Raw genomic sequence first — 22,069 nt, 5'->3', positions numbered from 1 at the left:
AGCCAATCAAATTGGCAAATGGAAATCAAGAACGTTGTACAAGAATTGAAGGCGCGTGTCCGCAGAGATGTAGCTTATTAAAATTCCGATCCGAGGGTGAAAAATTAACTGGAAATATCAAACTGGTTTGAAACAGTGTTAAGTGTTGTCCTAGATTTTGTTATGCAAAGGAACCCAGTAAATTTTTACTCTTTTTATCGTACACAATAAAATTACTGTGTGATAATTGTTTTATTCAACAGCCATATGGAAACTGAGTGGACAAAATTCTGCCTGATATCTGAATGACATCAGTATATATCAATGGATTTGAATGCTGATGTATATAACACATATATTGTAAATCTTGAAATTAACGTGAGTGTGAATTAAATGCGAAGAATGCGAGTGGTCCTTGTTTACATTAATGAAACTTCGCATTTAGATAGCCTCACTGCACACTTTAGATAGCCTCACTGCACAATTTAGATAGCCTCACTGCACACTTTAGATAGCCTCACTGCACAATTTAGATAGCCTCACTGCACACTTTAGATAGCCTCACTACACAATTTAGATAGCCTCACTGCACACTTTAGATAGCCTCACTGCACAATTTAGATAGCCTCACTGCACACTTTAGATAGCCTCACTGCACACTTTAGATAGCCTCACTACACAATTTAGATAGCCTCACTGCACAATTTAGATAGCCTCACTGCACACTTTAGATAGCCTCACTGCACAATTTAGATAGCCTCACTGCACACTTTAGATAGCCTCACTGCACACTTTAGATAGCCTCACTGCACAATTTAGATAGCCTCACTGCACACTTTAGACAGCCTCACTGCACACTTTAGATAGCCTCACTGCACACTTTAGATAGCCTCACTGCACACTTTAGATAGCCTCACTGCACACTTTAGATAGCCTCACTGCACACTTTAGACAGCCTCACTGTACACTTTAGATAGCCTCACTGCACACTTTAGATAGTCTCACTGCACACTTTAGATAGCCTCACTGCACAGTTTAGATAGCCTCACTGCACAATTTAGATAGCCTCACTGCACATTTTAGATAGCCTCACTGCACACTTTAGATAGCCTCACTGCACACTTTAGATAGCCTCACTGCACACTTTAGACAGCCTCACTGTACACTTTAGATAGCCTCACTGCACACTTTAGATAGTGTTTCGCAGTGGAAGACTAAACTAAACTAAACTTAACATGACCTTACCTTGCAATCAACTAAACGTGAAATCCCCTTATAATCAACTAAACGTGAAATCCCCTTATAATCAACTAAACAATGAAAATGTGATAAGATCAAATGAAATGGATTTTAAACTAAAAGTGAAGTTGCCGTATGGTAACAATGTAAATGGGTAACTCTCTCAACTATTTCTATTCTGTTCTATTCTATTTCTGTAATATTCTAATTCACTATTTGCTAACTTAGAGAGAGATATCCATTTACTCCTTGCCCATATGAATGCCAGAAGACAACTGAAATAATCTGTTTCTAGAGCATGCGCATTTTGCCCTCATCCAACAAGAAGCACGTGCTGCATGCCAACTTTAACGCTTTCCGCGAAGCTGTTGTGTACCAATGCGTCAACCACTGTGTCCAGGAACATGAAACTTGTTCCCGGACAATTGTTCCCGGACGCTTCAGAACATGCCCCCTTCCATGATAGACCCCTGTCTATCATCTATTTGGAACAATACGCAGTTGACAAACTACAAAAAAAAACCTAACTTATTTACAACAATGACTAGTCAATGAAAACAGCAGCACTATTTACAACCTTGAACAACTGGTTCTTGTTCAGTCTCGATATTCGAGAGGACAGATCTTTGTAACTGGTCGAGTCAATCTCGACCCTCCAACTTTAACATCTACAACTCTAACATGGCCATCTTTGCCTGGGTAAGTTTTCAATATCCTTCCCATTGGCCAAGTTCCTCTTGGATTATCTTGTGATACGACAATCACCACATCATCAACTTGGAAGTCTCTTGATGACGTGACCCACTTTTTTCGGACATTCAACGTTGGAAGCCACTCTCTCATCCATCTCCTCCAGATATGCCTGATGAGTTCCTGGATCCTCCGCCAACGCTTCTGGGGAGAAAAGGAAGTAGAATCTATTTCTGGAGCGAAGTCTCCACCAAGCTGCCCATGTAGAAAGTGGTTTGGTGTGAGCGGAACATCATCCTGTGTGTGGGCACTCTGATATGTGAGTGGTCTTGAATTCAACAGAGCTTCGGCCCCAGTAAAAGCAGTCATCAGTTCTTCATCGGTGACATCACTTGAGCTGAGGACAGCATAAATAGCCCGTTTAGCTGACTTGACCATCGATTCGAATACTCCTCCGAAGTGAGGAGCATTTGGAGGATTAAATCTCCATACAATGCCTCTGTTTGCCAATTTCGATTTTGTGATGTCAGAATCTAATGAAGTCACCAGCTCTTTAAGCTCTTTCACAGCTCCAACGAAATTCGTCCCGTTGTCCGATATGATCTCTTTGGGCATTCCCCTTCTGTGTGCCATGCGGAAGAGAGCATTCAAGAACGAATTTGTGTCTAGTCCAAAAGCGATTTCTAAATGTACAGCGCGTGTAGCTAGGCATGTGAACAGGCACAGGTAACGCTTTTGACGGCTTTTACCTCGACCCTGTACAGTAAGAAATGGACCAGCGAAATCTACCCCCGCTTGAACAAATGCTCTCATTGAACAAACTACTCTCACCTTTGGAAGATTGCCCATGAGTTGTTGTGCTGGCTTTGCTTTTTGTTTTTTGCACCAAGAACATGCATTTTCCCATTCACGAATTTCCTCCCTTGAGGATATTATCCAGAACTTGGAAGACAATGAAGCTAATGTGGTATTTGTTCCCATGTGGTGACACATTTCATGATGATGTTTAACTATCAACTTTGTCACTGGGCTTTTTCTGGGAAGAATAATAGGAAACCTTGCTTCCCAGGACAGGACTTCTGCAAACCTCAGTCTGCCATTTAATCTCATCACTCCTGTTTCATCCAGAAAAGGCTGTAATCCTATGAGTTTACTCTTAGGTGGTATTCTGCTGTCATGGTACAGTGCCCAATACTCTTTAGGAAATGCTTCCTTTTGATCTTCTGAAATTAGTTTTCTTTCAGCTCCTTCAATCTCTTCTAGGTCCAGTTCTTCTTTCCTTCTCATATCCTTTTTTGTCCGACAGTTACTGAGAAACCTGTAGACCCATGCAAAGACTCTGCACAGTCTTTTCCAGTCGGAAAACCTACATGGATCCAAACGCCATGTCTGATCAACATCTTGCACCATCATTGTCACTTTCATATTTGATCCAGTTTTCCTTTCCATCTCAACTTTCTGGAAAGCATGTATCTGTTTTGGCCATTGGCTTACATCAAGTTTTAAAAACTCAGGACCTTGTAGCCATGCTTTTGTACCAAGTGTTTCAGGTTTACAACCTTTTGTAAGTATGTCTGCTGTATTCAACTTAGTTGGTACATGCATCCATTGGCTGGGTTTTGTCACTTCTTGTATAAAACCAACCCGATTTGCCACAAATGGCTTAAAGCTTCTACTGTGGCTTTTTATCCACCACAACACGTTCATGCTATCGGACCAGATCCTAGCATCATAAGGTGACATTTCTAGGCCTTTTGCAATAGCAAGCAGAAGTTTCACCCCAAGAACCGCTGCCATCAACTCTAGTCGCGGGACACTGATAGCCTTCAGTGGAGCAACATGACTTTTTGCAGCTACAAGTAGACTTGCTGTCCTGTGTTCATTAACACTCACCAGATAAATGACTGCACCAAAAGCATCTTGTGATGCATCTACAAACACATGTAGGCGTGGATTGGCTATTTCAGTTCTAAATTCAATCCATCTTGGGAAATATAAAGACTTCAAATCTGCCAATTCCCTATACCATTGCAATACCTTTTCCTCTAAATCAGGATGCAGACTGTCATCCCAACCTACACCAGACACCCAAATGTGTTGCAATATTATCTTTGCCCGAATGGTGAATGGAGCTAACAGTCCCAAAGGATCAAATATCTTAGCAATCTCCCTCAAGAAAGCTCTTTTTGACATTTGAAAGTGATCATTTTTTATGTTGTAGCAGAATTGAAACCTATCACTCTCTGCATTCCAGAGCAACCCAAGAGCTTTCACTGATGGCAGTTCAGTCATCTGAATATTAATTTCAGATAGTCTATCTGCAACTGGAATACATTCAAGGACCTTCAATGAATTGGAGACCCACTTCCTGGCGTGCATTCCAGCTGTAGTCCACAGTTCATTCACCTGATCATAAAGCTCTATAGCTTTTTCCTCGGTTTCTACCGAATCCATTGTGTCATCCATGTATGTTGATTTAGCAACTGTGTCTGCAGCCAAAGGAAGATGAATTTTGCATGCCTTAGCATGTTCCTGTGTAATATACTGTGCCAGAAATGGTGAACAATTCATTCCGAAGACTACCCGTGAAAATTCATATACATCAGGTTCTTCGTCCAGGTTCATTGATCTCCATAGAAATCTGAAGTACGGTTGATCAGCTTCAGTAATCTTGATTTGCAAGTACATTTCTGCAATGTCGCATATGATTGCGATTGGATGTTTTCTAAATCTTAGCAATATTTCAACAAGATCATTTTGCATTTTCGGACCCTGGTGAACAACATCATTTAAGGACACCCCATCACTTTTTGCTGATGCATCGAAAACCATCCTTACCTTCGTTGTATTTCGTTCAGGCCGGACCACTGGAAAATGAGGTAAGTACCAACATTTTTTGTTAACTTCTTTTTCAGGAACTTTTGTGATGTATCCTGTTTTCAGATACTGTGATATCACATCCCCATATGCTGTCTGAATTGTAACATCTTTGGATAACCTTTTCTCAATTTGTTTCAGACGTTTGAAAGCACTATCATAATTATTATGTAATTTCCCCCTTTTTATTTCAGGAGAAGCAGGTGCTTCCATTTCTATTCTTATTCTACTCATATCTATTTCTGGTGCAACTGACTCACCATGACCAACATTCTGATGAACAGAAGGAACACATTGTTCTTCTTGAAGCTCTGCGACTTTAAGTTTCACAGGCATGTGTTTCTTTGTGTTAACTGGGCGAAATATCCTCGACATTACTGACCTTATACCAGAAGACGAGCTGTCATCTGACCTGCTGCTCAAATGCAATCTTGCATTGTGTATTGCATCATCGCTATATTCTAAGACTTCATCTATTTCCTTACATGTTTTCTTGGCATTCTCGTAATCTCCATGTTGGTCGTATGCCTTGGACAGGTCATACAATAAGTCAACAGCTTTAGCCTGAAGTGAACTCACCTTATCTATCTCATCCCTCACTGCTTTCCTTGTGGGGAGATCCTCCTGGTCTATCATACTCAGCATCTTATTCTGAGCCTTTGTCAATGCAGACTTTGCTGCCGTCTTTTGTTTCTTAAGCTGAGCTATTTTTAACTCCAGCTTATCTACATCACTAATACTTGTAGCCTTTTCAGGATTTATTATCCCACCTTCAGACTTTGCTATATCAGACATGCTTGTTGCTTTGCCAGCCATTGTGAACAACCAAGCATCAAACTACACGTGAAAATCTATCCTATTTTTGAATGACGTACGTTGACCCTAAGAACTATCAACACCAGTCACTATAACTAACTAACTAGCCCATATTCAGAGCAACCACGCTCTGCTACCAATGTTTCGCAGTGGAAGACTAAACTAAACTAAACTTAACATGACCTTACCTTGCAATCAACTAAATGTGAAATCCCCTTATAATCAACTAAACGTGAAATCCCCTTATAATCAACTAAACAATGAAAATGTGATAAGATCAAATGAAATGGATTTTAAACTAAAAGTGAAGTTGCCGTATGGTAACAATGTAAATGGGTAACTCTCTCAACTATTTCTATTCTGTTCTATTCTATTTCTGTAATATTCTAATTCACTATTTGCTAACTTAGAGAGAGATATCCATTTACTCCTTGCCCATATGAATGCCAGAAGACAACTGAAATAATCTGTTTCTAGAGCATGCGCATTTTGCCCTCATCCAACAAGAAGCACGTGCTGCATGCCAACTTTAACGCTTTCCGCGAAGCTGTTGTGTACCAATGCGTCAACCACTGTGTCCAGGAACATGAAACTTGTTCCCGGACAATTGTTCCCGGACGCTTCAGAACAGATAGTCTCACTGCACACTTTAGATAGCCTCACTGCACACTTTAGATAGCCTCACTGCACAGTTTAGATATAGCCTCACCGCACACTTTAGATAGCCTCACTGCACACTTTAGATAGCCTCACTGCACACTTTAGACAACCTCACTGCACACTTTAGATAGCCTCACTGCACACTTTAGATAGCCTTACTGCACGCTTTAGATAGCCTCACTGCACACTTTAGATAGCCTCACTGCACACTTTAGATAGCCTCACTGCACACTTTAGACAACCTCACTGCACACTTTAGATAGCCTCACTGCACACTTTAGATAGCCTTACTGCACGCTTTAGATAGCCTCACTGCACGCTTTAGATAGCCTCACTGCACACTTTAGACAGCCTCACTGCACACTTTAGACAGCCTCACTGCACACTTTAGATAGCCTCACTGCACACTTTAGATAGCCTCACTGCACACTTTAGACAGCCTCACTGCACAGTTTAGATATAGCCTCACTGCACACTTTAGATAGCCTCACTGCACAGTTTAGATATAGCCTCACTGCACACTTTAGATAGCCTCACTGCACGCTTTAGATAGCCTCACTGCACACTTTAGACAGCCTCACTGCACACTTTAGACAGCCTCACTGCACACTTTAGATAGCCTCACTGCACACTTTAGATAGCCTCACTGCACACTTTAGACAGCCTCACTGCACAGTTTAGATATAGCCTCACTGCACACTTTAGATAGCCTCACTGCACACTTTAGATAGCCTCACTGCACACTTTAGATAGCCTCACTGCACACTTTAGATAGAGGAAATGCCAACTTGAATATGAACACAAACACAGTTTATGGAGCAGCAGTTGTAACAAGTCCACAGCAATGTCATTTAACCAATAGGGATTACACAATGGGCATCCTGTGAGTTATCACTGCTGGGGTCAAGAGTTCTACCTACTCGTGTCAAACTAGGCTTCATTGACCACTCCAGTGAGTCAAAGACGTATACACGTCCGTGAGTGAGTGAACTGTTGTTGGTTTAATTAATTTATTGTCTTTAAACTTCTCAAACGTCAACAGAACAAACAAATAAACTGTGTGTTGTTTTTAGGGAAACACTGTTTATTGTTATTACAGAAGTGCTTAACTCAGTGCTAATAAGCGGTGCTATTTGCTGTTTGGTTGGATTAAGGTAAGGATATGTATCATTCCACTGGGGATGGGGTAGGGGGAGTCTCACTGATTTTATGTCGCATTTTTGGCTAGGTGTCAGTAGTTGTATAAACTTGGAGATGCATTAATTACAAGATTTACAGTATTTGATACAGAGTACAGAGGTGTACATGGCCCAAAGACAAGGGGCAAAGCCTCGAAACTCGTCCATTGACTCAGCTCACTCAGCCCAGTGGGAAATCGCTGTGGATAATGACAAGATATGTTTTGTGCTATTTTGTTCCTGAGAAACCAAACTACTCCAACACAACCATCCCTATTGAATTTCCCTAATCCCTATTTTGGTATTATCACAAATCAAAAGAAATGATGAAATCATTCTTCATAGACAAGAGAATTCAGAAGGTGACAAATCCCGCTGGCATCCACCAATAGGAAAGACCAAATCATCTGAGTGTTACCTTAAGTCCAACTTGATGAGAGAATTTCTATCTAACCTGTCAGTCCATATACAAGAGCAGTTAATGAGCTTCCCAAATTAGTAAAATCTAAATATTTTTTACATTTGTATACTTATCCTGCATTACTCCGTATTGCATTTACTGCTGTCTTTGACAGAGAGACGAACTGTGTGAGATCCAGCTGCTGAAGAAAAGTTGTTCCAACCGGTATATGGCAGCACCCCTCGCACAGTCGGCATGTGACACGGAGGGCACTTCGACTTCATAATGCAGGATAAGTATACAAATGTGCATTCTTTTGTGCACTACCATTGTAATTGCTGTGCAGTACTTTTTATTGATCTTTAAACTTAGCAAATTTTGTAATATATTTGTTGATTGTATACCATTTGTTGCTTGTTTGTTGGCTTCACACTAGGTTCTGTTATGTACAGATTTCTGGGTTAACATACTGTTTCTATTTGGGAATCGATACGTAACAATACATATTGTATTGTTTCACAAATATCCATGAATACCAGTATCCTAATATTGTAATTATATTGTTATCTTATTCGTATTCAAAGTGAGGGCAGGAGAGGGGTCTCTATATGTGGCATCCATGCCAGGGAGGTAACTAAGCAGTATCTGTTGTCTGACTCCTCCCGGACAGCAGCAGAGCAAACACACCCAAACAATGCTGACAACACATCACACCACATCACACAGACTGCTGCGATGTGTGAACCCTAACCCCAGCAGCAGCAGAGCAAACACACCCAAACAATGCTGACAACACATCACACCACATCACACAGACTGCTGCGATGTGTGAACCCTAACCCCGGCAGCAGCAGAGCAAACACACCCAAACAATGCTGACAACACATCACACCACATCACACAGACTGCTGCGATGTGTGAACCCTAACCCGGACAGCAGCAGAGCAAACACACCCAAACAATGCTGACAACACATCACACCACATCACACAGACTGCTGCGATGTGTGAACCCTAACCCCCGCAGCAGCAGAGCAAACACACCCAAACAATGCTGACAACACATCACACCACATCACACAGACTGCTGCGATGTGTGAACCCTAACCCGGACAGCAGCAGAGCAAACACACCCAAACAATGCTGACAACACATCACACCACATCACACAGACTGCTGCGATGTGTGAACCCTAACCCGGACAGCAGCAGAGCAAACACACCCAAACAATGCTGACAACACATCACACCACATCACACAGACTGCTGCGATGTGTGAACCCTAACCCCCGCAGCAGCAGAGCAAACACACCCAAACAATGCTGACAACACATCACACCACATCACACAGACTGCTGCGATGTGTGAACCCTAACCCGGACAGCAGCAGAGCAAACACACCCAAACAATGCTGACAACACATCACACCACATCACACAGACTGCTGTGATGTGTGAACCCTAACCCCGGCAGCAGCAGAGCAAACACACCCAAACAATGCTGACAACACATCACACCACATCACACAGACTGCTGCGATGTGTGAACCCTAACCCGGACAGCAGCAGCAGAGCAAACATACCCAAACAATGCTGACAACACATCACACCCTATCACACAGACTGCTGCGATGTGTGAACCCTAACCCCGACAGCAGCAGAGCAAACACACCCAAACAATGCTGACAACACATCACACCACATCACACAGACTGCTGCGATGTGTGAACCCTAACCCCAGCAGCAGCAGAGCAAACACACCCAAACAATGCTGACAACACATCACACCACATCACACAGACTGCTGCGATGTGTGAATCCTAACCCGGACAGCAGCAGAGCAAACACACCCAAACAATGCTGACAACACATCACACCACATCACACAGACTGCTGCGATGTGTGAACCCTAACCAGGACAGCAGCAGAGCAAACACACCCAAACAATGCTGACAACACATCACACCACATCACACAGACTGCTGCGATGTGTGAACCCTAACCCCGGCAGCAGCAGAGCAAACACACCCAAACAATGCTGACAACACATCACACCACATCACACAGACTGCTGCGATGTGTGAACCCTAACCCCCGCAGCAGCAGAGCAAACACACCCAAACAATGCTGACAACACATCGCACCACATCACACAGACTGCTGCGATGTGTGAACCCTAACCCCCGCAGCAGCAGAGCAAACACACCCAAACAATGATGACAACACATCACACCACATCACACAGACTGCTGCGATGTGTGAACCCTAACCCCGGCAGCAGCAGAGCAAACACACCCAAACAATGCTGACAACACATCACACCACATCACACAGACTGCTGCGATGTGTGAACCCTAACCCCAGCAGCAGAGCAAACACACCCAAACAATGCTGACAACACATCACACCACATCACACAGACTGCTGCGATGTGTGAACCCTAACCAGGACAGCAGCAGAGCAAACACACCCAAACAATGCTGACAACACATCACACCACATCACACAGACTGCTGCGATGTGTGAACCCTAACCCGGACAGCAGCAGAGCAAACACACCCAAACAATGCTGACAACACATCACACCACATCACACAGACTGCTGCGATGTGTGAACCCTAACCAGGACAGCAGCAGAGCAAACACACCCAAACAATGCTGACAACACATCACACCACATCACACAGACTGCTGCGATGTGTGAACCCTAACCCCAGCAGCAGCAGAGCAAACACACCCAAACAATGCTGACAACACATCACACCACATCACACAGACTGCTGCGATGTGTGAACCCTAACCCCGGCAGCAGCAGAGCAAACACACCCAAACAATGCTGACAACACATCACACCACATCACACAGACTGCTGCGATGTGTGAACCCTAACCCGGACAGCAGCAGAGCAAACACACCCAAACAATGCTGACAACACATCACACCACATCACACAGACTGCTGCGATGTGTGAACCCTAACCCCGGCAGCAGCAGAGCAAACACACCCAAACAATGCTGACAACACATCACACCACATCACACAGACTGCTGCGATGTGTGAACCCTAACCCCGGCAGCAGCAGAGCAAACACACCCAAACAATGCTGACAACACATCACACCACATCACACAGACTGCTGCGATGTGTGAACCCTAACCAGGACAGCAGCAGAGCAAACACACCCAAACAATGCTGACAACACATCACACCACATCACACAGACTGCTGCGATGTGTGAACCCTAACCCCAGCAGCAGCAGAGCAAACACACCCAAACAATGCTGACAACACATCGCACCACATCACACAGACTGCTGTGCACTTTACAAAGGATATTTCTCTGCCAGTTGTGCTATCTTCCCTGCCATGTCTGTCTTACAGAAAGGGTCGTCAGTCATCTTCAAGTGTTCAAACAACTTGCTGCAGATGGCCTTGACATTGGCCTCGTTGGCCATCTTGTAAAGGAGGTGCAGGGTCTGCCACACAATCCATCATTAAACAATCAATCGTATACAATCAATCATTAAATATCTTTAGAAAATCAATCATTAAATTATTAAACCTCTGGCAGTAAACAATCAATCATTTAGTAATCCATATTTATACAATCAATAACAAGACCATCAATCTTAAAACAAACAACCTTAACATTATCAACAAACAATCAATAATAACACAATCAATAATTAAACACTCAATCTTTACAAAATCAATCTTTCCTCAAGCAGTATTTAGACAATAAATCTTTACACAATAAACAATTTACATAAAATCAATTCGTACAAAGTCAAACATTATCAAACATGTTTTGAAGAGGTTGTCCTGTTTTGAGAGATAAGTTTTGTGAGTGCGTGAGAATACTTTTACACTGCTGTAAGCAGTACTATTCCAGCAATATCACTGCAGGGGACGACAGCAATATTCCAGCAATATCATTGCAGGAAACGACAGCAATATGCCAGCAATATCCCTGCAGGGGACGACAGCAACATTCCAGCCATATCACTGGAGGGGACGACAGCAATGTGCCAGCAATATCACTGCAGGAGACAACAGCAATATTCCAGCAATATCACTGCAGGAGACGACAGCAATATTCCAGCCATATCACTGCAGGAGACGACAGCAATATACCAGCAATATCACTGCAGGAGATGAAAGCAATATTCCAGCCATATCACTGCAGGAGATGACAGCAATATTCCAGCAATATCACTGCAGGAGATGACAGCAATATTCCAGCAATATCACTGCAGGAGATGACAGCAATATTCCAGCAATATCACTGCAGGAGATGACAGCAATATTCCAGCAACATCACTGCAGGAGATGACAGCAATGTTCCAGCAATATCACTGCAGGAGATGACAGCAATATTCCAGCAATATCACTGCAGGAGATGACAGCAATATTCCAGCATTATCACTGCAGGAGATGACAGCAATATTCGAGCAATATCACTGCAGGAGATGACAGCAATATTCCAGCAATATCACTGCAGGAGATGACAGCAATATTCCAGCAATATCACTGCAGGAGATGACAGCAATATTCCAGCAATATCACTGCAGGAGATGACAGCAATATTCCAGCCATATCACTGCAGGAGACGACAGCAATATACCAGCAATATCACTGCAGGGGACGACAGCAATATGCCTGCAATATCACTGCAGGGGACAAAAGCAATATACCAGCAATATCACTGCAGGGGACAACAGCAATATTCCAGCCATATCACTGCAGGAGATGACAGCAATATTCCAGCCATATCACTGCAGGAGATGACAGCAATATTCCAGCAATATCACAGCAGGAGATGACAGCAATATTCCAGCCATATCACTGCAGGAGATGACAGCAATATTCCAGCCATATCACTGCAGGAGACGACAGCAATATTCCAGCCATATCACTGCAAGAGATGACTGCAAGAGATGACAGCAATATACCAGCAATATCACTGCAGGAGACGACAGCAATATACCAGCAATATCACTGCAGGAGATGACAGCAATATTCCAGCAATATCACTGCAGGAGATGACAGCAATATTCCAGCCATATCACTGCAGCAGACGACAGCAATATTCCAGCCATATCACTGCAGGAGACGACAGCAATATTCCAGCAATATCACTGCAGGAAACGACAGCAATATGCCTGCAATATCACTGCAGGAGACGACAGCAATATTCCAGCAATATCACATTTCATTCATCTCACCGAATGTTAGACAAGTGGGAAAACAGCTTAAAAAAACTTCCAGTCTTGGCAATAGCTTACCTTTCTCTGCGTAGCCAGTTCGTCCCCATCCAGGCACTGCACTACAGTCAGTTGATGCTGTACAGCATACTCAGGACTCACACCGATTAGAGCTGTCAGTGCCTTGATGCCTGCAATAAACACACACAGGTGTTGTAGCTGTTGGGACTCATTGAGATATTTGAGGGTGCAGCTGTTGGGACTCATTAGTATATTTGAGGGTGCAGCTGTTGGAACTCATTAGTATATTTGAGGGTGCAGCTGTTGGAACTCATTAGTATATTTGAGGGTGCAGCTGTTGGGACTCATTAGTATATTTGAGGGTGCAGCTGTTGGGACTCATTGAGATATTTGAGGGTGCAGCTGTTGGGACTCATTGAGATATTTGAGGGTGAAGCTGTTGGGACTCATTGAGATATTTGAGGGTGCAGCTGTTGGAACGCATTAGTATATTTGAGGGTGTAGCTGTTGGAATCACTGAGATATTTGAGGGTGCAGCTGTTGGTTTCATCGAGATATTTGAGGGTGTAGCTGTTGGGACTCATTGAGATATTTGAGGGTGCAGCTGTTGGTTTCATCGAGATATTTGAGGGTGCAGCTGTTGGGATTCATTGAGATATTTGAGGGTGCAGCTGTTGGGACTCATTGAGATATTTGAGGGTGGAGCTGTTGGGACTCATTGAGATATTTGAGGGTGGAGCTGTTTGGACTCATTGAGATATTTGAGGGTGGAGCTGTTGGGACTCATTAGTATATTTGAGGGTGCAGCTGTTGGGACTCATTGAGATATTTGAGGGTGGAGCTGTTGGGACTCATTGAGATATTTGAGGGTGCAGCTGTTGGAACTCATTAGTATATTTGAGGGTGTAGCTGTTGGAATCACTGAGGTATTTGAGGGTGAAGCTGTTGGTTTCATCGAGATATTTGAGGATGTAGCTGTTGGGACTCATTGAGATACTTGAGGGTGCAGCTGTTGGTTTCATCGAGATATTTGAGGGTGTAGCTGTTGGGACTCATTGAGATATTTGAGGGTGCAGCTGCTGGTTTCATCGAGATATTTGAGGGTGTAGCTGTTGGGACTCATTGTGATATTTGAGGGTGCAGCTGTTGGGACTCATTGAGATATTTGAGGGTGCAGCTGTTGGAACTCATTGAGATATTTGAGGGTGCAGCTGTTGGAACTCATTGAGATATTTGAGTGTGCAGCTGTTGGGACTCATTGAGATATTTGAGGGTGCAGCTGTTGGGACTCATTGAGATATTTGAGGGTGTAGCTGTTGGAACTCATTGAGATATTTGAGGGTGCAGCTGTTGGAGCTCATTGAGATATTTGAGGGTGCAGCTGTTGGAACTCATTGAGATATTTGAGGGTGCAGCTGTTGGGACTCATTGAGATATTTGAGGGTGCAGCTGTTGGAACTCATTGAGATATTTGAGGGTGCAGCTGTTGGGACTCATTGAGATATTTGAGGGTGCAGCTGTTGGGACTCATTGAGATATTTGAGGGTGCAGCTGTTGGGACTCATTGAGATATTTGAGGGTGGAGCTGTTGGGACTCATTAGTATATTTGAGGGTGTAGCTGTTGGAATCACTGAGGTATTTGAGGGTGAAGCTGTTGGTTTCATCGAGATATTTGAGGGTGTAGCTGTTGGGACTCATTGTGATATTTGAGGGTGCAGCTGTTGGGACTCATTGAGATATTTGAGGGTGCAGCTGTTGGAACTCATTGAGATATTTGAGGGTGCAGCTGTTGGAACTCATTGAGATATTTGAGTGTGCAGCTGTTGGGACTCATTGAGATATTTGAGGGTGCAGCTGTTGGGACTCATTGAGATATTTGAGGGTGTAGGTGTTGGAACTCATTGAGATATTTGAGGGTGCAGCTGTTGGAGCTCATTGAGATATTTGAGGGTGCAGCTGTTGGAACTCATTGAGATATTTGAGGGTGCAGCTGTTGGGACTCATTGAGATATTTGAGGGTGCAGCTGTTGGGACTCATTGAGATATTTGAGGGTGCAGCTGTTGGGACTCATTGAGATATTTGAGGGTGCAGCTGTTGGGACTCATTGAGATATTTGAGGGTGGAGCTGTTGGGACTCATTAGTATATTTGAGGGTGTAGCTGTTGGAATCACTGAGGTATTTGAGGGTGAAGCTGTTGGTTTCATCGAGATATTTGAGGGTGTAGCTGTTGGGACTCATTGTGATATTTGAGGGTGCAGCTGTTGGGACTCATTGAGATATTTGAGGGTGCAGCTGTTGGAACTCATTGAGATATTTGAGGGTGCAGCTGTTGGAACTCATTGAGATATTTGAGTGTGCAGCTGTTGGGACTCATTGAGATATTTGAGGGTGCAGCTGTTGGGACTCATTGAGATATTTGAGGGTGCAGCTGTTGGGACTCATTGAGATATTTGAGGGTGTAGCTGTTGGAACTCATTGAGATATTTGAGGGTGCAGCTGTTGGAGCTCATTGAGATATTTGAGGGTGCAGCTGTTGGAACTCATTGAGATATTTGAGGGTGCAGCTGTTGGGACTCATTGAGATATTTGAGGGTGCAGCTGTTGGAACTCATTGAGATATTTGAGGGTGCAGCTGTTGGGACTCATTGAGATATTTGAGGGTGCAGCTGTTGGGACTCATTGAGATATTTGAGGGTGCAGCTGTTGGGACTCATTGAGATATTTGAGGGTGGAGCTGTTGGGACTCATTAGTATATTTGAGGGTGTAGCTGTTGGAATCACTGAGGTATTTGAGGGTGAAGCTGTTGGTTTCATCGAGATATTTGAGGGTGTAGCTGTTGGGACTCATTGTGATATTTGAGGGTGCAGCTGTTGGGACTCATTGAGATATTTGAGGGTGCAGCTGTTGGAACTCATTGAGATATTTGAGGGTGCAGCTGTTGGAACTCATTGAGATATTTGAGTGTGCAGCTGTTGGGACTCATTGAGATATTTGAGGGTGCAGCTGTTGGGACTCATTGAGATATTTGAGGGTGTAGGTGTTGGAACTCATTGAGATATTTGAGGGTGCAGCTGTTGGAGCTCATTGAGATATTTGAGGGTGCAGCTGTTGGAACTCATTGAGATATTTGAGGGTGCAGCTGTTGGGACTCATTGAGATATTTGAGGGTGCAGCTGTTGGGACTCATTGAGATATTTGAGGGTGCAGCTGTTGGGACTCATTGAGATATTTGAGGGTGCAGCTGTTGGGACTCATTGAGATATTTGAGGGTGGAGCTGTTGGGACTCATTAGTATATTTGAGGGTGTAGCTGTTGGAATCACTGAGGTATTTGAGGGTGAAGCTGTTGGTTTCATCGAGATATTTGAGGGTGTAGCTGTTGGGACTCATTGTGATATTTGAGGGTGCAGCTGTTGGGACTCATTGAGATATTTGAGGGTGCAGCTGTTGGAACTCATTGAGATATTTGAGGGTGCAGCTGTTGGAACTCATTGAGATATTTGAGTGTGCAGCTGTTGGGACTCATTGAGATATTTGAGGGTGCAGCTGTTGGGACTCATTGAGATATTTGAGGGTGTAGGTGTTGGAACTCATTGAGATATTTGAGGGTGCAGCTGTTGGAGCTCATTGAGATATTTGAGGGTGCAGCTGTTGGAACTCATTGAGATATTTGAGGGTGCAGCTGTTGGGACTCATTGAGATATTTGAGGGTGCAGCTGTTGGAACTCATTGAGATATTTGAGGGTGCAGCTGTTGGGACTCATTGAGATATTTGAGGGTGCAGCTGTTGGGACTCATTGAGATACTTGAGGGTGCAGCTGTTGGGACTCATTGAGATATTTGAGGGTGGAGCTGTTGGGACTCATTGAGATATTTGAGGGTGGAGCTGTTGGGACTGATTCAGATATTTGAGGGTGGAGCTGTTGGGACTCATTGAGATATTTGAGGGTGGAGCTGTTGAGACTCATTAGTATATTTGAGGGTGCAGCAGTTGGGACTCATTGAGATATTTGAGGGTGGAGCTGTTGGGACTCATTGAGATATTTGAGGGTGCAGCTGTTGGAACTCATTAGTATATTTGAGGGTGTAGCTGTTGGAATCACTGAGGTATTTGAGGGTGAAGCTGTTGGTTTCATCGAGATATTTGAGGATGTAGCTGTTGGGACTCATTGAGATACTTGAGGGTGCAGCTGTTGGTTTCATCGAGATATTTGAGGGTGTAGCTGTTGGGACTCATTGAGATATTTGAGGGTGCAGCTGCTGGTTTCATCGAGATATTTGAGGGTGTAGCTGTTGGGACTCATTGTGATATTTGAGGGTGCAGCTGTTGGGACTCATTGAGATATTTGAGGGTGCAGCTGTTGGAACTCATTGAGATATTTGAGTGTGCAGCTGTTGGGACTCATTGAGATATTTGAGGGTGCAGCTGTTGGGACTCAATGAGATATTTGAGGGTGTAGCTGTTGGAACTCATTGAGATATTTGAGTGTGCAGCTGTTGGGACTCATTGAGATATTTGAGGGTGCAGCTGTTGGGACTCATTGAGATATTTGAGGGTGTAGCTGTTGGAACTCATTGAGATATTTGAGTGTGCAGCTGTTGGGACTCATTGAGATATTTGAGGGTGCAGCTGTTGGGACTCATTGAGATATTTGAGGGTGTAGCTGTTGGAACTCATTGAGATATTTGAGGGTGCAGCTGTTGGAGCTCATTGAGATATTTGAGGGTGCAGCTGTTGGAACTCATTGAGATATTTGAGGGTGCAGCTGTTGGGACTCATTGAGATATTTGAGGGTGCAGCTGTTGGAACTCATTGAGATATTTGAGGGTGCAGCTGTTGGGACTCATTGACATATTTGAGGGTGCAGATGTTGGGACTCATTGACATATTTGAGGGTGTAGCTGTTGGGACTCATTAGTATATTTGAGGGTGCAGCTGTTGGAACTCATTGAGATATTTGAGGGTGTAGCTGTTGGGACTCATTAGTATATTTGAGGGTGTAGCTGTTGGAATCACTGAGGTGTTTGAGGGTGAAGCTGTTGGTTTCACCGAGATATTTGAGGGTGTAGCTGTTGGGACTAACCGAGATACTTGAGGGTGTTGCTGCTGGACCGGAGGAATCTGGCCACGCAGGTGGATGCCTCGTTCATCAGCTCTGGGTCGCCAGGGACACAGGACACAGTCAGGATACACTCATACATCACAGCTGCAGACACAAACATGTCAGTTACAACTGTAGACAATAACATGTCAGTTACACACAGCTGCAGACACAAACATGTCAGTTACAGCTGCAGACACAAACATGTCAGTTACAACTGTAGACAATAACATGTCAGTTACACAAAGCTGCAGACACAAACATGTCAGTTACAGCTGCAGACACAAACATGTCAGTTACACACAGCTGCAGACACAAACATGCCAGTTACAGCTGCAGACACAAACATGTCAGTTACAACTGTAGACAATAACATGTCAGTTACACACAGCTGCAGACACAAACATGTCAGTTACAGCTGTAGATACACAAATGTCAGTTACAACTGTAGACAATAACATGTCAGTTACACACAGCTGCAGACACAAACATGTCAGTTACAACTGTAGACACAAACATGTCAGTTACACACAGGTGCAGACACAAACATGTCAGTTACAGCTGTAGACACAAACATGTCAGTTACACACAGCTAGAGACACAAACATGTCAGTTACAGCTGCAGACAATAACATGTCAGTTACAGCTGTAGACACAAACATGTTAGTTACACACAGCTGTAGACACAAACATGTCAGTTACAGCTGTAGACACAAACATGTCAGTAACAACTGTAGACATAAACATATCAGTTACAACTGTAGACAATAACATGTCAGTTACACACAGCTGCAGACACAAACATGTCAGTTAAAGCTGGAGACACAAACAGATCAGTTACAGCTGTAGACAATAACGTGTCAGTTACACACAGCTATAGACACACACGTCAGTTACGGCTGCAGACACAAACATGTCAGTTACAGCTGTACACACAAACATGTCAATTATACACAGCTGAGGACACAAACATGTTAGTTACACACAGCTGTAGACACAAACATGTCAGTTACAGCTGTAGACAAAACCTGTCAGTTGCATCTGTAGACACAAACATGTCAGTTGCAGCTGTAGACACAAACATGCCAGTTGTAGCTGTAGACACAAACATGTCAGTTACAGCTGTAGACACAAACATGTCAGTTACAGCTGTAGACAAAACCTGTCAGTTGCATCTGTAGACACAAACATGTCAGTTGCAGCTGTAGACACAAACATGCCAGTTGTAGCTGTAGACACAAACATGTCAGTTACAGCTGTAGACACAAACATTTCAGTAACACACAGCTGTAGACAAAAACATGTCAGTTGCAGCTGTACACACAAACATGTCAGTTACAGCTGTAGACACAAACATGTCAGTAACACACAGCTGTAGACACAAACATGTCAGTTACAGCTGTAGACACAAACATGCCAGTTGCAGCTGTAGACACAAACATGTCAGTTGCAGCTGTAGACACAAACATTTCAGTAACACACAGCTGTAGACACAAACATGTCAGTTGCAGCTGTACACACAAACATGTCAGTTACAGCTGTAGACACAAACATGTCAGTAACACAGCTGTAGACACAAACATGTCAGTTACAGCTGTAGACACAAACATGCCAGTTGCAGCTGTAGACACAAACATGTCAGTTACAGCTGTAGACACAAACATGTCAGTAACACACAGCTGTAGACACAAACATGTCAGTAACACACAGCTGTAGACACAAACATGTCAGTAACATACAGCTGTAGACACAAACATGTCAGTTACAGCTGTAGACACAAACATGCCAGTTACAGCTGTAGACACAAACATGTCAGTTACACAAAGCTGTAGACACAAACATGTCAGTTGCAGCTGTAGACACAAACATTTCAGTAACACACAGCTGTAGACACAAACATGTCAGTTACAGCTGTAGACACAAACATGTCAGTAACAGCTGTAGACACAAACATGTCAGTTACAGCTGTAGACACAAACATGTTAGTTACACACAGCTGTAGACACAAACATGTCAGTTACAGCTGTATACACAAACATGTCAGTAACACACAGCTGTAGACACAAACATGTCAGTAACACACAGCTGTAGACACAAACATGTCAGTAACATACAGCTGTAGACACAAACATGTCAGTTACAGCTGTAGACACAAACATGCCAGTTACAGCTGTAGACACAAACATGTCAGTTACACAAAGCTGTAGACACAAACATGTCAGTTGCAGCTGTAGACACAAACATTTCAGTAACACACAGCTGTAGACACAAACATGTCAGTTACAGCTGTAGACACAAACATGTCAGTAACAGCTGTAGACACAAACATGTCAGTTACAGCTGTAGACACAAACATGTTAGTTACACACAGCTGTAGACACAAACATGTCAGTTACAGCTGTAGACACAAACATGTCGGCAACATAGCCAGCCGGGAACCTTGACTAGGTAACATCTGCCCAGTACTTTGGACTTACTGACTTTACTTGGGCCATTATCTGTCTGTGGCATTCTCCCCCGATTAATGTTAATTAATCCAGTTGGCTTCCATTTGGCCATTCCTTATTACCAAAGAGTGTGAAGTAACCTCTGGCTCCATATGGCCATTCCTTATTACCCTTGAGTGTTAATTAACCCCCGGCTTCCATTTGGCCATTCCTTATTACCCTTGAGTGTTAATAAACCTCTGGCTTCCATTTGGCCATTCCTTATTACCCTTGAGTGTTAATTAACATCCGGCTTCCATTTGGCCATTCCTTATTACCCTTGAGTGTTAATTAACATCCGGCTTCCATTTGGCTATTCCTTATTACCATTGAGTGTTAATTAACCTCTGGCTTCCATTTGGCTATTCCTTATTTCCCTTGAGTGTTAATTAACATCTGGCTTCCATTTGGCTATTCCTTATTACCAGTGAGTGTTAATTAACATCCGGCTTCCATTTGGCTATTCCTTATTACCATTGAGTGTTAATTAACCTCTTGCTTCCATTTGGCTATTCCTTATTTCCCTTGAGTGTTAATTAACATCTGGCTTCCATTTGGCCATTCCTTATTACCCTTGAGTGTTAATTAACCTCTGGCTTCCATTTGGCCATTCCTTATTACCATTGAGTGTTAATTAACCTCCTTCTTCCATTTGGCTATTCCTTATTACCCTTGAGTGTTAATTAACCTCCGGCTTCCATTTGGCCATTCCTTATTACCCTTGAGTGTTAATTAACCTCCGGCTTCCATTTGGCCATTCCTTATTACCCTTGAGTGTTAATTAACCTCCGGCTTCCATTTGGCCATTCCTTATTACCCTTGAGTGTTAATTAACCTCCGGCTTCCATTTGGCCATTCCTTATTACCATTGAGTGTTAATTAACCTCCTTCTTCCATTTGGCCATTCCTTATTACCCTTGAGTGTTAATTAACCTCCGGCTTCCATTTGGCCATTCCTTATTACCCTTGAGTGTTAATTAACATCCGGCTTCCATTTGGCTATTCCTTATTACCCTTGAGTGTTAATTAACCTCCGGCTTCCATTTGGCCATTCCTTATTACCCTTGAGTGTTAATTAACCTCCGGCTTCCATTGGCCATTCCTTATTACCCTTGAGTGTTAATTAACCTCTGGCTTCCATTTGGCCATTCCTTATTACCCTTGAGTGTTAATTAACCTCCGGCTTCCATTTGGCCATTCCTTATTACCATTGAGTGTTAATTAACCTCCGGCTTCCATTTGGCCAACAGTCAATCCTTTAATATATATATATATGCTCTCTGCACCCGAGGACTCATTCATCTCATGAAGGAGGAAGCGTATTCTCCAAAAAGTTGTGTTCCTCATTAAAAAGAAGTTGACATCCATGTATTCCTGAGCAGCTGACAAACCAAGGGTGATCAGGGCGGATGTTGGC

The 22,069-nt window shown here is 43.3% G+C and overlaps 2 protein-coding genes across 5 annotated transcripts in view; both read right to left on the bottom strand.

Annotated features, from left to right (window-relative positions):
* LOC124127093 (AP-4 complex subunit epsilon-1-like) overlaps positions 1–22,069 on the bottom strand; it is a 123,225-nt gene that overhangs the window by 49,541 nt on the left and 51,615 nt on the right. For 3 of the 4 annotated variants that reach the window (XM_048397901.1, XM_048397902.1, XM_048397904.1), the window contains exons 9-11: positions 18,149–18,271; positions 13,122–13,231; positions 11,173–11,312 (exon numbers count right to left, since the gene is read on the bottom strand). In XM_048397901.1, the coding sequence (XP_048253858.1) occupies positions 11,173–11,312; positions 13,122–13,231; positions 18,149–18,271 (373 nt within the window). The remainder of the gene's footprint in view (positions 1–11,172; positions 11,313–13,121; positions 13,232–18,148; positions 18,272–22,069) is intronic. The other variant, XM_048397903.1, reaches the window with a different exon arrangement.
* On the bottom strand, positions 1,313–3,762 carry LOC125381400. The gene is made up of 2 exons (XM_048397905.1): positions 3,382–3,762; positions 1,313–3,198 (listed from the first exon to the last, which is right to left on the bottom strand). The coding sequence occupies exons 1-2, from the start codon at positions 3,703–3,705 to the stop codon at positions 1,816–1,818; spliced, it is 1,707 nt and encodes a 568-aa protein (XP_048253862.1). The 5' UTR covers positions 3,706–3,762; the 3' UTR covers positions 1,313–1,815.

This window comes from Haliotis rufescens, unplaced genomic scaffold (genome assembly GCF_023055435.1).
Source record: "Haliotis rufescens isolate VD_foot unplaced genomic scaffold, xgHalRufe1.0.p SCAF_171, whole genome shotgun sequence".
Classification (NCBI taxonomy): Eukaryota; Metazoa; Mollusca; class Gastropoda; order Lepetellida; family Haliotidae; genus Haliotis; species Haliotis rufescens.
This window is presented reverse-complemented; position numbering and strand designations above follow the sequence as displayed.

What these genes read in the sequence shown, in the direction of transcription:
- LOC125381400 (XM_048397905.1), bottom strand. Translation starts at nt 3,705, where the DNA reads ATGGCAGCGGTTCTTGGGGTGAAACTTCTGCTTGCTATTGCAAAAGGC. An exon ending in TAAGCCAATGGCCAAAACAG is followed by an intron (nt 3,199 to 3,381) that starts ATACATGCTTTC and finishes CGGACAAAAAAG; the next exon opens with GATATGAGAAGGAAAGAAGA.